This window comes from Podarcis gaigeae (assembly GCF_964106915.1).
Source record: "Podarcis gaigeae genome assembly, chromosome: 11".
In the NCBI taxonomy this organism is placed as follows: domain Eukaryota; kingdom Metazoa; phylum Chordata; class Lepidosauria; order Squamata; family Lacertidae; genus Podarcis; species Podarcis gaigeae.
In genome coordinates, this window is record NC_139687.1 from 21,424,302 (window position 1) to 21,442,412 (window position 18,111).

General features: G+C 43.5%; 1 protein-coding gene across 8 annotated transcripts in view; it reads left to right on the plus strand.

The window, feature by feature from the left end:
- Nucleotides 1-18,111, plus strand: part of TRIM36 (tripartite motif containing 36) — a 51,277-nt gene that overhangs the window by 12,736 nt on the left and 20,430 nt on the right. For 4 of the 8 annotated variants that reach the window (XM_083702306.1, XM_083702302.1, XM_083702304.1 and 1 more), the window contains exons 2-3: nucleotides 3,666-3,903; nucleotides 14,241-14,566. In XM_083702306.1, coding sequence (XP_083558432.1) covers nucleotides 3,666-3,903; nucleotides 14,241-14,566 — 564 coding nt within the window. Of the gene's footprint in view, nucleotides 1-3,665; nucleotides 3,904-14,222; nucleotides 14,567-18,111 lie in introns of all 8 variants that reach the window. The other 4 variants (XM_083702301.1, XM_083702305.1, XM_083702303.1 and 1 more) reach the window with 1 other exon arrangement.

Genomic DNA, 18,111 nt, shown 5'->3' on the forward strand with positions numbered 1-18,111 from the left:
TGGCTGGCGGGAGACGGGTGGGCGGGGTGGGGGGCACGTATGTATGTGCGCGCGCGTGTGTGTGAGGGAGATTTGCAGGGACTGAGGAGGAAATGGTCTTCTCCAGTTTTAGAGTAGTTGAGCTACCTACCTAGGTGCCTCCCCCAAAGCCATGGGCAAGGGGGGGGGGCTCAAAGGGACAGCTGCCCTTCTACCCCCAAATCAAGTGAATAAATAAAAAATACTGAGGTTCTGCCCCCGCCCTAATATGAATCCGGCCCCCCACCCCACGACATAAACCCCAGCTACGCCCACGTGCCTTGCTTCTTGATCAGGGGTGCCAACTTGAATAAAACATGGGGGGGGGGTAGGTATGACCTGCATAATCCATCACAAGACACAGCGCATACTATTTAAAAGGGAATAATGACCATCAACCTGGGGGGGGGGGAAGGTGCTCCCATCAAATATTTTATTTGAGGTGGGGCTGGAGGGATCTAGGCCCCTGGGAGTTGTGTTGGGTCCTCTGCTCTTGATGCAGGAGGAGAAGCCCACTCCTCAGGTGGAGTCGTATTTTGTCAAGCGAATCTCTTCCTTGTCTCCTTTTAGTGCTTTAGCCTTCCTGGTCTGCCTGCAAAAAGATATCCCAGCCTCCTCCTCTGTCCTCTTTCAGCATTTGCTTTACAGCTGCTGGTTTTGTCATATATATATTCATTCTCTCCTACGTGGGACGTGACTTCTTCCCCTCCATCTCTTCTTCGATTTGACACGTACAATAAGCAGTACTTGGGTGTGTAACCTCTCGCTATATGTACCGTGCGCCCAGAGCGTTGTGCAAACTCATGCTTGCTGCAGTTGACCGCTGGGTGGACTCTGCCCCAAGGAGGAGCTGTCAGCTGCTGCAGTCTGACCAGGGGTCTCTCTCTTCAGATCTCTTAAGGGATTTCTGGGCGTGGGTGGGATCAGACAATGGTGCGCATTGGAGAGGACGAGGGGCGTGCCAAAGGTGCTCGCTGCACATGCTGAGAAGCTGTGAACAACCCCTGCTTTTCTCTGTGTGCGGAATAAAGTAGATGCATTTGTGTTAGGGTCACCTGTGGAAGCTTCGTAATGGAGAGTGGCAGGCATGGGGAAAACATAGCAGTGATAATGCAGTCTGATCTGGTATCCATGGGCTAATGTCTGTCATCCACGTTAATTTGGAATGGGCTGCATTCTCTCCCCCCCCCCCGCCCTCTTTCTGGGATGTACTGAAAACGTAGAGGGGGGAGAACACCTCAAAGAGCGGGAAAGTATTTTGGCTAATGAATCCATATTAAATTATCTTGTGTACCTTGATAGATCCATGGTAGCTTACCAGCCTCTTGCAGTTGGATCTGGAATGATCAGTGTTGAACTATGACTCTGGAATGCTTCAAAAATCTTTTTAGCTAGAACAATAGTACCACAAGAGAAATGAGTCTGTGCGGCATAAGCAATGCTACTCCAATCAGACCATTTTCAGCTGGCTTAAAAACTACTCTGTCTCCAGTCAGTGTGTTAGGACTAATGTTCAGCGCCATCTCTCTTCTCCCTCTTCTTTGGGTGAGAGGAAGGTGCAGCTTTTGTTTCTGAAGAATGAATGGAGGGTTGATCATCACTCACTGTGCTTTGGCAGCACAGTTCGCAAAGCCCTATTCCCCAAAGGCGAAGAGCCGGGCATTGTGGAGTCTGTCTCCTAATTTATTCAACCAGGCTATAACTTATTCTGACTGAGCTGTAACTGGGACAAACATCTCTTCTCTCTTACCTAACAATGTGCTTTTTTGTTCTTCAGAGTCCTTTTGGAAGAGAGGCAAAGCAAACTGCGGCATGCACAGTAGTGTCTATTTAAGTGGCAGTTTTATTTCAAGTGCTTTGGTTACCAAATACAACTTGCCTTGCAAGGAAATAAAATTTAATGAGATAATCTACTATAATTGCATAAATGGAATATTTGAAGAGTAATTGATTATACAACTGCTTTAATATATGTTCCTATATGTAAAAACATTTTGGTAGTAACTTATGGTATTTACTGACATACCATGGCATCACTGAAAGTGCAACCCTCAGAATACATAGGAATTGCTGAGATTTTCCTTTGGATATTTGTCCTGTCTGTGGCATTAAGATTTATTTTACTGCACTCATATCCATAAGTTCAAGGGACGCGGGTGGCACTGTGGGTTAAACTACAGAGCCTAGGACTTGCCGATCAGAAGGTCGGCGGTTCGAATCCCCATGACAGGTTGAGCTCCCGTTGCTCGGTCCCTGCTCCTGCCAACCTAGCAGTTCGAAAGCACGTCAAAGTGCAAGTGGATAAATAGGTACCGCTTTGGCGGCTGCTCTGGTTCGCCAGAAGCAGCTTAGTCATGCTGGCCACATGACCCGGAAGCTGTACGCCGGCTCCCTCGGCCAATAAAGCGAGATGAGCGTCGCAACCCCAGAGTTGGCCATGACTGGACCTAATGGTCAGGGGTCCCTTTACCTTACCTTTACCTTTTATCCATAAGTTCAATAGGACCCTGTGTGGTCTTTCTGAACACCGAATCTCAAATAAATATAGTTTTATATACAGTGGTGCCCCGCAAGACGAACGCCTTGCAAGACGAAAAACCCGCTAGACGAAAGGGTTTTCCGTTTTGGAGGCGCTTAGCAAAACAAATTTCCCTATGGGCTTGCTTCGCAAGAAGAAAGCCCATAGGGAAATCTCCGGGGACCTCTTTTAAATGCTAGCGGTGGGGAGCAAAGCCTTTCCCCCCCCTCCGGCCTTCAGAAGAGGTCCAGGAAGGCCGGCGGGGGCCGAAAGGCTTTGCTCCCCACCGCCAGCATTTTAAGAGCAGTCCGGGATAGCAGGGAAGCGCTTCCCGCTATCCCGGATGGCTTTTGAAGGCAGGCGGGGGGGAGCAAAGACTTTTGCCCCCTGCCCACCTTCAGAAGAGGTCCTGGACCCTCTTCTGAAGGCGGGCGGGGGGCAAAAGTCTTTGCTCCCCCCCGCCTGCCTTCAAAAGCCGTCTGGAGGCTTTTAAATCGCCCCGGGACAGTCCCGGGGCGATTTAAAAGCCCCTGGAAAGGCAGGCAGGGGGGGACAAAGACTTTTGCCCCCCGCCCGCCTTCGGAAGAGGTCCTGGACCTCTTCTGAAGGCGGGCGGGGGGCAAAAGTCTTTGCTCCCCCCCGCCTGCCTTCAAATGCCGTCCGGAGGCTTTTAAATCGCCCCGGGACAGTCCCGGGGCGATTTAAAAGCCCCCGGAAAGGCAGGCAGGGGGGACAAAGACTTTTGCCCCCCGCCCGCCTTCGGAAGAGGTCCTGGCGGGGGGAGGAAGCAAAGACTTTCGCCCCCCGCCGGCCTTCAGAAGAGGTCGGGGGACAGACTGTCCCCGGACCTGGTCTGAAGGCGGTTTCCATAGGAACACATTAATTGATTTTTAATGCATTCCTATGGGAAACCGTGCTTCGCAAGATGAAAAACTCGCAAGACGAAAAGACTTGCGGAACGAATTAATTTAGTCTTGCGAGACACCACTGTATTTGCTCTTCCATATTTTTTTTTTAAAAAGCTCTGTGGTTGAAATAGCAAATGAAATGGGTATATGTATTTTGTTTGTTTATGTAGTTGCCTCACTGCTGCTTATAATTTTTTTCATTCCTTGTTGTTTGCTTCCAGGTTACCATTAAGAATATTGAACGAGAGCTCATCTGCCCAGCATGCAAGGAGTTATTTACCCATCCACTTATACTCCCTTGTCAACATAGTATCTGCCACAAATGCGTAAAAGAAATCCTCTACTTTACGCTTGAAGATTCGTTCAATGATGCTGCCTCAGAGACTTCCAATCAAAGTAGCCCTCGCAACCGAATGCATTCCCCTAGCTTGGATAGAATTGACAGGGTTAATAGATCAGGTATGTAAAAGTAACACTGTGATTAGTGGATTGCAAAATTTATTTGGAACAAGCCAAATCTTTTTGTTTTTTAAATTGTAACCTTCCTTAGTGTTCTATAGGTAGTTCTTATTATTGTCAAGATGTATTAATATTATTATTAGATTTGCAGTGAAGTGGGCTGGATCACACATGTAGTGGTGGCTGGTTCCCAAAGGAACAGAAGGCAGGGAGACCAAAAGTAATGAAGTCAAGGCCAATGACAGGCAGAGCCAACTATTTCAAATTTTGTCCCCATCCTCCTCCCTGCTGAAATTTACAAGAGCATTGCTGCGACTAAGGAGGAGGACTGGCTGTAGGTAAGAAGACAGGCAGGTAGAGACTGACTGGGGCAGTTCCCCATTTGCTCTAATAAACCAGAGCCCATTGCATATTTCTAGTAGTATTGCAATTGGGTTTACATTCCCTGTAATTGACTTTGCTAAGCATATATTTTGTGTTTGTGCTGATTTAATTTCTAGACCTTTTAGAGCACCCCTAAATTCATCTTACTGGAAACAAGCCCTGCTCATCAGTTATTCGAGAAAGGAGTGTTTAGGATCATGGCTTTAATGCCCCACTCAGTTCTACGCTCCGCTATATCTGGTTTGCCGTGTGATGTTGGAATTGTTCACAAAGCCAACTAAAATTGCCAGATAGGTTTTTAGACATGTACCGGGTAAGACAATTTGTCCAACTACCATTTATCTAGACAACAGTATTGCCTACTTTGATTTGCAACAGTTCTTCAGGATCTGAGGCAGAGGTCTTTCCCATCACCTGCTATCTGATCCTTTTAACTGGAGATTTCCCAGAGAACTTGCGTTCTTCCTTGTACTTTTGGTAGTTGCAGTCCTGACACACGGGAAACTAAATTTTACTAGTGTTGTTACTGGAGTAGATGCCATAACTGAAATACCTTATGTTTTCAAAAGGGCTTATATGACTGTTTGCATATGTTAAACTTTTACTTAATAAATCTATATGTGCTGCTGCTGTTATAAAGTGCCTAAGTAGGGGTATGAACTATTGGCTAGTTAACTGGTTCTGGGTTTGTGTTTGGATATAGAGTTATGAATAATTTCCTTATGGTAAGTAAGTCTGAGGTTACATTGATTGTCCAAGACAATATAAATGGTATTATAATTAACCAATAATAAATGCTTCAAAATGTAACAGTTCTTAAAAGAAACAAGATCTGTACTGTATTAAAATAAACCCTCATCTTTTAATTAGAGATATTGACAACTTGATATTAGTAGTCATGATAAGATGAAATCAAGCTCTCTTCCCCCCAATGCCTCATAACAATTGTGCAGCCTGATCTGGTCCTTGTTTACTCAGAAGTAGGTCCCCGCAAACACAGTGGAACTTAACACGCAAGTAAGTGTGCATGCAGTTACAACCTAATCCATTTTTCTGTTCTGCAGTGGGAAGAAGGGCACCTGACCCATTATTTTAAGTATACCATAGTAAACCAGCTTCTAAAAACAATTTTTTGTTCATTGTTTACAGCCTCACAGAGGAGGTCTCTTGGGTGCAGAGGTAGAAATGCTTCACTTTTGTATGGCAGTAGTTAGTATTTGGCTCTTGTAATAAATACGTTTGCCTATACTTCTCTTAGACATCAGTGGTCAAGTCCAAGCTTAGTGGGTGGATAAAGGTAATATTGTTGAGGACCTATTTACTCTCATCTTTGTGGAACAGATATGAAGGTCAACTGGATTCAAGAGTGCAACTTGGTAGCTCTTATTGCATGATCTAAAAAAATCAATACAAATAAAAGAATATCCTTTAGGAATAACTATAACCACAATGCAATTCTCTGTGTTTCTATACTGAGGAGTAAGTCCCATTGAATTTAACGTAGTTTACTGCTGGATAAATGGTATAGTATTGCAGCCCCATTGGCAAGGTCACACTTGGATTGCTGGCTAAACTGGAAATAGTATTATTGTTTGTTGGACAAACTCTGCTTAATCTTAACTATTTTTAGTGTACACAAGCCAACTTAAAGGGTGGAATTCAGCATAGCACTAAGGAAATCATTCCATCAGAATGGAAGCATTTCTGCTTGCCCAGTGCAATGTCCTCCGCCAGCATGCTATATTGGGGCTTCTCCTCCTGAGCAGATCTGGGGAGGGTGCAGGGGGAGCTAGTCGCACTAACCCCACCTTCTCCACAAGAGGTCTGGAGGGTGGCAACAGGAGAACAGGCATTTTCTGCTATGGCTCTCTGTTTGTGGAATGCTCCCCCCCCCCCCGGGAGGCTCGCCTGACACCTTTGTTACATATCTGTAGGCAAACAATTTTTCTCCAAACAAGAGAATTGCTTGTTCTTCATTCTCCCCTTCCCATTAAAGACTGTCAGAGGTACCGTATTTTTCCGTGTATAAGACGATGCTTTTTGCTAAAAAAAAATTAGGCAAAAATTGGGTGTCGTCTTATACACGGATAGTGAATGCAGAGGGAGGATGTGCGATTAATGGGAGCAGCAAGCAGGAGATTGGCAGCGGTGATTGGGCGGGTGATTGGTGGCTGCGGTAAGGCCTGCTGGCGATTGGATGTGGCTGTGGCGATTGGGGGCTGTGGCGAGGCAGGCAGGTGATTGGCTGTGGGCGGGCGGGCTGTTGGTGGTGGCGAGCGGGTAGACAGTTGGCGGCTGTGGCGAGGTGTGCGATCGGCAGTGGCTGTGGCAAGCGATTGGCAGAAGTGACCCCCCCCCCAGCTAAACAACTTAATTTCTTAATTTTGGGTTAAAAAAACCAGGCGTCATCTTATACATGGGGGCATCTTATACACAGAAAAATACGGTACTTTCTGCTTCACTGATATTCCATGTTGTGCTTGAAAATACAGATTACAAAATATTTGACTTACCGATACATATATATTCTCCTTTTAAAGTGCGTCTTGTGAGGATGAATGTATTCCAGAGTGACATGAATGGAACTGGAAAAGGGTTCCAATGCTAGATCGATTAGTAAAATTTATTAACCTTCAAGGAAAACAACATTGCCATAATGTAAATAAAGGTTTCTCAAAGTTTGATTCCTAAACTGTCACTGAATACCTGCGTATCCTTAAGGGAAATATTTTATCTGAGGAGAGCAAGCATTCATTTTTGAACTTGAATCCAGCTGACCTTAAAACATAGTTTTGTTTCAAAACACACCCTGGAAATTTACTCTTTATTCTTCATTATGCTGGTGATATTGCTTATTAAAAAATGTAAGTTGAATTAAAAGATGTGTTATCCCTTTTCTAGTTCTTCTGGCTTTTGCTGTAGGAAATCATACTTAAACAGCAAGAATGTTTTTTCTTAAGAAAAAAACACACCCACACACAAACCTATTGTGGGGACAGAAAGGCTCTGTTACTCACGTGAAACTCACTGCATATGTGTAAAAGAGCATGAATTGCAGCTATTAATACTACCCTTGCCATGCATGTGGGAAGAAGATTAAAGTAGGTGGTAGTAAGGACCTATCTGCAGCAAAAAAAAATTTTTTCCGGTCAAATTCTGCATTTATATTTGCATGGAGGAAAAAAGTGGGCAGAGTACAGTTATTGCGATATTTTTTTCCTGTGTTTAAAATATGCACATAATACTTTTCTAATCAAATTTCCAAAGCAATTTACAGCAAAATTAATTATAAAACAATAAAATTGGCGAAACAAAACCCTGTAAAAAGTGATTTAAAATCATAGAAATCAGAGCAAGGCAATAAAAGTAGTAGTCACTGAAACTTTGGAAAATAAAAAGGTCTTAGCTTGTTGCCTAATGATAAAATATTTGTTGCTGGCCAAATGTGCCTGCAACAAGTGATGACGTTTGAAAACTTCCTCCCTGGTTGTTAATTACTTAACCTCTTGAAGGTTGGTGCACCTGAGGATACCTAACACAGTAACAGTACTCATAAATTTTAGACAGGTCCATACGTATGAAAATAGTCTTTCATGTACCAAGATCCCAATATGACATGGCTTGCCTAAGTTAAAAATAGGGCTGCTGTGTTCTGAACCAGTTGAAGTTTCTGAACTCTCATCAACCAGATATGAAAAACGTTTAGCCTTCTTTTGGACTACAACTTGCATAGTCCTTGCAATTGGCCATGCTGCCTGGGGCTGATGGGAGTTGTAGTCCAAAGCAACTGGACTGACATTGGCTAGCCCTGGTCTGGACTGACATTGGCTAGCCCTGGTCTGCAACAAAAGTCATGTGATACTTAAAGAAAAATGTGTCCATTTGTTATGGCATAAGGATTTGAGGATAACAGCCCACTTTGTCTTTAAGGTGTCACAGACGCTTCTGTTTTCGGATATGAAATATGATTGAAGGCAAATAAGGCAAATATAACATGAGCAGTGCATATTAACATTAAATTTTACCACCTTAATCATATCATATTCTCAAAAGCAAATAAGGAAGCGAAGGAAGTAGCCAATGGCTTCTCCACTAAAAGTGGAGGAATGCCAATTTTGGTGCTTTTCCCCCATTTTTTTTTTAATGGGCTCTTTTGCAGCTGTGTGAACCAGAGTAAAATGGTATGTAAAAGTTTTGTCTAAGCAAAGATAAATAGACTACGTACATGAAAAGGGATGGAACATCTTAGATCTTTTATATTTACGAATCATCAGCATGGTGTCACCAGTATGTATGTAAAAGCATGCCTTCATTATCATGCTTCTCCTTATTTTTAATTAATTGATATAAAGACCACATAACTGTGTTATCTAACTCTATATTTTAGCCTGAGCTACAGGGTTCACATCTGCCAACACTTCAGAAGCATGCTACTGGCTAAGCATTTCAGATTGTATTGTTTAAACTTGACCACTGCATCACAGTTATTTATTTTTTAAAATTTGATTCTGTTTTTTACATTTGCCTGCTTAATTGCCATTTTAAATAGTCAATAGTTTGAATATAAGTGGTATTAGTTGCCTGCCGTACTAGCCAACATATGACTGCTGCTTTTAATTGCATGTTGCATGTTACATTCTTTTTTTTACTTTAAAGGTCTTGAGTTATTCTGTGTCTGCAATTAATATACTGCATGTATGCCTTGTAGGGCATGTGGCTTTTGAGATTAAACTTGTTTAATGTATGGGCATGCTTTAGGGTTTCGTGATCAAATTATAATGCACTCATCACTATAACTGCATATTTGTCTATGAATCTAAGGATAGACATCTTTCCCTGGAGTGCGGTCTTGGATGAGCTGTTTTCACCTTTTTACCCTTGATAATTCACATACAGGGAGTTTTGAGTTCTGAAGTGTACCTTCAGCTAATAGAAAATATTGTTTTGAGGAGTAACTTTCTACTAAAAAATATTTCATATGGCCAATTCTCTGTTATAGGGTTGGATCCAGATTTCTCTTTTTGTGTCAGGGATGAAGGAGTCCTCAAGATAAAGCCTAATGTTCTTAAAATACAGCTTTAGAACTATGAAAAAGTTATATTGGCTTATACTCTGCATACTTTAACCAACTAATTTGGAGGTAGCCACTTTGTGGCTGTGATACTACTATGCGTAGGGGTGACAGTATGCTTCCTGTATACAGTATAGGGTTGCTGCAGAGTCACAGAAGCCAATCCTGAATTTTATTTACTTTTACTATTTATTTTTTACAATTTATATGCCACTTTTATTTAAAGTAATGTCTAAGTGGTTTATGGGACGTGGGTGGCACTGTGGGTTAAACTACAGAGCCTAGGACTTGCCGATCAGAAGGTCGGCGGTTCGAATCCCCGTGACGGGGTGAGCTCCCGTTGCTCAGTCGCTTGTCCTGCCAACCTAGCAGTTCGAAAGCACACCAGTGCAAGTGGATAAATAGGTACCGTTCCAGTGGGAAGGTAAATGGCGTTTCCGTGCGCTGCTCTGGTTCGCCAGAAGCGGCTTAGTCATGCTGGCCACATGACCCGGAAGCTGTACGCCGGCTCCCTCGGCCAATGAAGCAAGATGAGCGCCGCAACCCCAGAGTCGGTCATGACTGGACCTAATGGTCAGGGGTCCCTTTACCTTTACTAAGCAGTTTGCAACTTGGATTTAAGACATTTTAAATAAAAAACTAACACAAAAAATATCAGAGAATTTACACATTATGTAAGACACAATTAACTAAACAGAGCGTCTTCTTTAGCATAGAAATCAGCCACAAAATACAAAGAAAAGTGCATATTGTAAAACATAGTAAATGCTAAATAAATATTTTCTAAACATCAGCAGATAGATTGCCTCTGAAAATGAATATAATGTCCAGTAATGATATTTAGGCAAAAGAAAAATCAACTCATACTTCCCAACCACTATACGCCAAATCAGTTAAATGATTAAACAAACCAATCCCATCAAATTCCCAGCTCCATGGAAACTAAATGCAGTTTTGTTCAGCTTCCTTGCAGGATCAATGGTCTTGCTTCAAACACATAAACACTCGAATTCACGATTCTAGCACATCCTCAGTCTGCACTGCACACCGTAACCACTACTATAATTCACTCTTGCATCCCAGAAGCGGTAGCAGCAGTCAACCTTTAGTCCTATGATAACGATATGTCTCCTGAAGCCAGTGCAGTATTGCCTTCATTTTCAGTTGGCTGAATCACATGATTTTTGTATAAAGTTGTATCTTGTTTTTGAGAGATGGCTTCTATGCAGAAGAAGCAGAATTGCAAAGCATCTGCACTCTTCTCAGTACCTCAGCTTGCTTTGGAGAAAGATTCTTATGCAGAAATGCTCTATATCTGAGAAATATTTCCTGCCAAGTTTTGACATCCCGAGACCCCAAAGTTCATGGCTTAAGAAAATAGAGCCCTTACGATTAAGGAATGGCTAGTTAATTTTTGGAAACTGGTAGAAATGTATAAACTCAGAGTTGGTTCGACTGCTGTGATGGAAGACAAAAGAGGAATTATTTTCAAAATGAATGGATCCTGTTGATTGAATATATGAAAAATAGATATAATATGGATATTGAAAAATATAATAGCATCTCTATATGGTAAGAATACATTGTCAAATCTGTATTGATTATTGACTATGATTGTGGATTTGTATATATGCTGAGTTGGTATTTATTTTTAATGTGAAATAGTGTTATATTTATTTTTTGATATCTTAAGATTTTTATAAATGTTTGGAAAAAGAAAAATAGAACATAAGTGCTATGGGAAAAGCATAGAGAATGAAAAATAGAAATCCACAGGGCTTTTGGTGTGCGGCAACTTCCTGATTTATTTTCATAGTATACATCATTCATTTTAATATTAATTTATATTCTTCTATTCTCCTAGTCCCCCCCCCCCCCAAAAAAAAATCCAAATTCTTTGAAAGCCTTGATCTTGGAAACAAAACGTTTGAAATGTGTGAAAGTTGGTGACACTTATATAAATCTGCTTATAGAATTTAGGTGTTTGTAATGTGTGTTGGGGGACGCGGGTGGCGCTGTGGGTAAAAGCCTTAGCGCCTAGGGCTTGCCGATCGAAAGGTCGGCGGTTCGAATCCCCACGGCGGGGTGCGCTCCCGCTGCTTGGTCCCAGCGCCTGCCAACCTAGTAGTTCGAAAGCACCTCCGGGTGCAAGTAGATAAATAGGGACCGCTTACTGGCGGGAAGGTAAACGGCGTTTCCGTGTGCTGCGCTGACTCGCCAGATGCAGCTTTGTCACGCTGGCCACGTGACCCGGAAGTGTCTCCGGACAGCGCTGGCCCCCGGCCTCTTAAGTGAGATGGGCGCACAACCCCAGAATCTGTCAAGACTGGCCCGTACAGGCAGGGGTACCTTTACCTTTACCTTTAATGTGTGTTGGAAAAAGTCAGGGTTTTCTCTTTGCATAGAGAACATGTGTCAAGAGCTTAATACTGAAGAGGGCTCTGTTGCAGTTTGTTCCAAGTCACTATTATTATTGCCGAGCCAGAACGTAGTCATGAAAGCGACATATGAATATTTCTCACTCATGTATAAAAGTCTATTCTCAGTTGAGGTGACTAAGACATCCAATAATCTGGATTAATTCTAGGAAGGCAGGGAACACATGACAAGCATTTGGGCCAGCCATGTAACCCTAAGCTCATCCCTCAGTTGGTTCCCTGCCTTGACCCAGGACCCATTTTCCTTGCTGCTCCTTTCTCTCTCAGCACTTAACTATTATCTTTACTCTTTTCTGGTTACCGTCTCATGGCTTGCTCATTTTCCTAGCCTACTTCCATGTTCTTCTCTTCAAAAGGAATAGTTTTTTCCCCCTTTTTGCTCTGTTCCTCTTCCTCCTCTTTCCTTCCGCTTCCACAGCTCCCTTAGCCAAACAATGAACGTGGGCTACAAAAAATCTATTAAGTAAATTAAGAGTAGTGATGGAGGAAAGATAAAAGATGCCTACTTCAGCCACGGTGGAGCCATCAGCTGAGATTTTCTTTCATAGATACAGTAGTTATCAAACGTGCCTTTTCCCAGCAGATCCTCAGTGGGCCACAAAAACTTCTGAGGGCCCTTTATGGACTACAGGCTTTAGCCTTCTTCGTCTTCCTTATGGGTAAATGTTTTGCTCAGTGCATGAAATAGGCAGCGATTGATGACCTTGCGTATTAGTTTGTCAGACAAGCGAAGGAAATGGGATGTCATTAGAGGTGAAGAAACTGTCCTGTTGGTTCTAAACCTTCTTCCTCCCCCCAGTAGATACCAGCTGTTCCAAAGCTTTAGGATCCCATCCACACCTATGATGCTTCATGAAGGAGGCATCTCTCCCCTGCCCTCTGGTGGTGCACAGATGTCCAACTTGTACCTGCATATGATTGTCAAGGCTCTCACAGCACCTCCCTTTGCAGCTGTGAAGGATGATCAATTAAGACTGCTGTCTTCAAAGGTCTCCTTTTCTAATGGCAGTTACCACCACTTTCAAGTTCTTAGATCTGGAAGTTCTTTTGATCAAAGAACATTAAGCACATTTTTCAGATCTTTCAAATGGATCCACTGATGGTTAACTCTGCCTTCCTTAGGGAACAAGAGCTGAACTTGCCTGCAACCTAAGGGAGAGAATCTGGCACTAGCTAGGCATTAGGAGGGGCCTACAAACTTCTATTGAACCAAAACAGCCAATCAAACCTTCTCTTTGTCTCTTTCCATTAAAGGTCATTGGGGGGAAAAAATCTAGTACTGCGGTTGACCAGATGGTGCAAAACATGCATCTTTTTGCTTACAATTCACAGCACCTCCCAAAACCTCAACATATCATGGTCCACTTCAGCAGGACAGCCTACTCTTTGGCGACATTTTACACTAATGATCCCTACCTAGAAATCTGCTGGGCAGCCCCATGGAAGCCCCTACTTCCTTTACTAAACATTACATATCTCAGTGGTCAATGTCCATCAGTCTCCAGCTTGTATTGGGTATTCTCCTGTGAATGCAGATTCTGCACCACCTGTTTTTTTTCTAGGTTCACATTGTGGTTTTGTTTCTTTTTTGTTTTGGACTCTTCTCGTCACTTCTGTCTCAAGCTTTGCCATGAGATGGAACTGGTGGAGAAGCTTAGGGTGACATGGCTGGCCCAAATGTTTGTCACGTATTCCCTGCCTTCCAGGGTGATAGGAATAGGAGAATAGGATAGGAGGAATTAAACCCTGCCAGCATATTGGATGCCTGTTCAACATAACTAGAAAGAACCTTCAAGGTAAGTGTCCAGTGTTCCTTTTCTCTTTTGTAGTTGCAATTGTTTTTATTATGCTTCAGCCAAGATTTGCAGTTGGGAATGAATTTAAACTTAAGCCTGCTGAGCATGTTGAAGGAGCTAGCCTCATCTTGCTATTCAGGATATTCTTACAGTTGGGTTTTTTATTTATTTAGATATGCATCCTGCCCTGTCTTGCACTCAGCATGTGCTATAGCAATATATTCATCAACTCATCAAAACAGTAATGGATTATGGTGGGAGACAGTGAGTTACAGAGGATGTTAAGTGAAATTCAGGCTGAGCAAAAATTGAACAGAGACTTGCCATTCCCAGACCTCTCTCCCTTGAATTATAATGTCTCTTCCAGTAAGGTTCTTACTGAACAAAAAAACTAACTCCAGCATTTTTCAAGTTGGTCCATGGATTGTCAAAAGATGAAATATCAAACATTTTGCTCTAGCTTCCATATTATCTTTCTTTTGCAAAGTTGTGCAATTTATTTACAAACATTACTAAGTATGGCAGCAACATGGCATATGCATTAAAGGAAATTTCTAAATAAAGATCTAGTAGCTTATCGTTTATTCACCTGCCAAATCATTTTCCTTATCAGCATTGCAACTAAATCAGGTCCTGCCATCTGCACAGGTTGGAAACGCAATTCCTTGACTCCTAAGACAACTACCTTCCCTTGTCCTGGATGCCGGCACGACATAGACCTGGGAGAGCGTGGCATCAATGGCCTATTTCGCAACTTCACTTTGGAAACTATTGTAGAACGATATAGGCAGGCAGCAAGGGCAGCTACAGCGATTATGTGTGATCTCTGTAAACCTCCACCGCAAGAATCCACAAAGAGCTGCATGGATTGTAGTGCAAGTTATTGCAACGAATGCTTCAAAATACATCATCCCTGGGGAACTGTAAAAGCGCAACATGAATATGTGGGACCAACTACGAACTTCAGGCCTAAAGTAAGTGAGTTTGTTTAATGTGTAATAGAACTGGCTTGCCTTTGTGCACATACAATTTGTATGCTAGCTGTTGCTGCATAACAATTAAGTATTCTTGATTTTAAATTCCTGAATTTTGTCTTCTGATTCTGTTGCTATGACTGTTGATGAGCTGCATTTTAGAGAGAACTGTGTAATATAATTTCCAAACAGAAATTGGATGTTGAGCATAGTTCTGAACATTTTATTTTGAAAATAGTACACCATTGTTACTGTTGAATTATTCCGCATAACTGTCTTCAGATATTAAGAATCTACTAAAAGTTTAAATTCGTTGTAGTTATTACTTAAGTTGGTAGAATGAGTTCCAAGTATTATTGTTGTTATTATTATAGCACATCTAGCATAGCATAGTTTATGCTGAGTGGGATATTTTGGGGTGGTGCTGGTAACTCTGTAATTTTAAGTATTTTACAGGTTTGTTTAACCTTATAAATGAGAATTGGGCAAACCTTTTTTTCTGTATTAAGAGCCATATTCCCTCCAAGGTAATCAAGTGGGCCAGAGCCACGTGACTCTTCAAAGCAGGTTGGGGAACCTGTGGCACAACCAGATGTTGTTGGGTTGCAATTCCTATAGTCTCTGACCATTGACCATGCTCATTGGGGCTGATGGGAACTGAAGTTTGAAGAGCGACATGTTCCCCTCCTCTGCTTTAAGGCTTCCAAGTTGGTGGCAACCATTACTGCTTATGGGAGCAAATTCCATAGTTTATGGACTGTGTGAAGAAGGGCTTTATTTTGTCTGTCCTGAGTCTTTCAACATTCCTCTTCATTGGATATCCACAAGCTCTAGCATTATAAGAGAGGGAGAAAAGTGTTTCTCTACTTTCTCGGGACGCGGGTGGCGCTGTAGGTTAAACCACAGAGCCTAGGACTTGCCGATCAGAAGGTCGGTGGTTCGAATCCCCGCAATGGGGTGAGCTCCCGTTGCTCGGTCCCTGCTCCTGCCAACCTAGCAGTTTGAAAGCATGTCATAGTGCAAGTAGATAAATAGGTACCGCTCCGGCGGGAAGGTAAACGGCGTTTCTGAGCGCTGCTCTGGTTCGCCAGAGGCAGCTTAGTCATGCTGGCCACATGACCCGGAAGCTGTACGCCGGCTCCCTCGGCCAATAAAGCGAGATGAGCGACGCAACCCCAGAGTCGGCCACGACTGGACCTAATGGTCAGGGGCCCCTTTACCTTTACCTTTACCTTACTTTCTCCTCACCATAGGTAATTTTATAATGCTTTATGGTGTCTCTTCATATTTTCTCTATATTGAAAGTCCCTAAATGTTGCAACTCTTCCTTTGCATTTTCTGAACCTTTTCCAGCTCTGCAGTAACTTCCTTGAGGTGAGGCAACCAACACTGTACTCCATATACCAAGTGTGAGCTCACCACAGATTTGTATAATGACACGATATTCACAGCTTTATTTTTAGTTCTTTTCCTAATGACCCCTAGTATGGAAATCACCTTTTTCACAGCTGCAGCACACTTGGTCAACACCTTCATAGAGCTATCCACCACAACCCCAAGGTTACTACCACTGGTCAGTTACTGCCAGTTCAAACCCCAAGGGCGTATATGCAAATTTAAGATGGTTTTGCCCCTAGATTCATCACATTTTTTACATTGTATTGTATTTGCCGCTTTACTGCTGATCAGCGGCATAGCATCGGTTGCCGATGCCCGGGGCAGGGCAAATGTTATGCCCCCTCTGGTGGACTGGGCAGCTGGGGTGGGGGCACACATGGAGCCTATGTGGAAGGTGAATGGAGCCTACTGCCTCCATCCATCTGCCCACTAGACAAACCTGCCTGCCACCACGTCTCAGCTCCCAGGGCTCTGTGCCAGTTGTGGCGGCGCCTGATTGTGCCCCCTCAAAAATGTGTGCCTGTGGCCATGCCCCCCCAGTCCTCTCGCGCTACACCTCTCCTGCCCATTCACTCAGTTTAGAGAGTTTCAGTGAGAGCTCTTCATAATCTCTTTTTGTTTTAAGCAACAATTTGGTATAATCAGCATTATCTGATGTTTAAGGTTATCGTGGGTGGTGCTTGGGACATGGGTGGCGCTGTGGGTTAACACAGTGAGCCTAGGACTTGCCGATTGCAAGGTCGGCGGTTTGAATCCCTGCGACGGGGTGAGCTCCTGTTGCTCGGTCCCTGCTCCTGCCAACCTAGCAGTTCAAAAGCACATCAAAGTGCAAGTAGATAAATAGGTACCGCTCTGGCAGGAAGGTAAACGGTGTTTCCGTGCACTGCTCTGGTTTGCCAGAAGTGGCTTAGTCATGACCCGAAAGCTGTACGTCGGCTCCCTCGGCCAATAAAGCGAGATGAGCGCCGCAACCCCAGAGTCGGTCACGACTGGACCTAATGGTCAGGGGTCCCTTTACCTTTACCTTTAATGTTATCAGGATTTGCTTCTGTTGCATAGTGTTTTTAGTATCTGGCTTATGGTCTCTGACTTCCTCACCTCATTTGCAAAGTCAGTTGGTAACTAGCCCCAAGGCTCAAGTAATCAAGCTAAGTGGTACATGACAGGGAAAGCAAAACTACCGTATTTTTCGCCCTATAGGATGCACTTTCCCCCCGCCAAAAATGAAGGGGAAATCTGTTTGCGTCCTATGGGGCAAATGCAGGCTTTCGCTGAAGCTTGGAGATCGAGAGGGGTTGGTGCACACCGACCCCTCTCACTCTCCAGGCTTCAGGAAGCTATCAGCAAGCCTGGGGAGCCCGTGGGAGTTCCCGCAGGGCTCCCTAGGCTGCGGATAACAGTCTGTTTCCCGGAGCGCAGGGCGCGCTGAAGCAGAGCGCCCCACGCTTCGGACAGACATCGGGCAGCCCCACAAGCTCGGGGGACAGCGGGGAGGCGCAGCGCCGCCATACCGCTGCTCCCCGACCTGGTTTGGATTCCCTGACCTGGTTTTGGGGGGGAAATAAAGGAAACTTTTTTTCCCTTTATTTCCCCCCCCAAAAAACTAGGTGCGTCCTATGGGCCTGTTCGTCCTATGGGACGAAAAATACGGTACCTCTAAGTTGCTGCTCAGCATTCGTTTGGGTTGGCTGACTTTTTTTCCCAGCACTGTGGTTGAGAATGCTCTGTGTATGTGCAGTGTTTAAAACTAATTTGACACAGGTCCGCCCATTTTCACATTTTTAAATGTGACAGCGTTTAATGCCAAGGAAAAAAAGAGAATTTACAATCCTATTTGGTGCCTCCACTATAATTGCTGTACCCCATGGGCATAGCTGGATCTTAATCATTTATTTCACTTCTGGAGTTTTCATTGCCTGTCACCTTCACTGTATTACTTTCATACAGTATATGGATATCTTTACTTGGGACCTAATTTAATGTCGGAAATGGCTTTGTGAATGAGAATGAGAATCATTCTTGCCCTAAGAGGCTGTCTCATAATGCCTGAGGTTAAAATTGGCTGTACAAAACGTATAGCCTATTCAGCTTAGGAAAACAAATGAGGTTATTTGCTTTTAGCTTTATTGGGGCTGTGTTCCAGATTT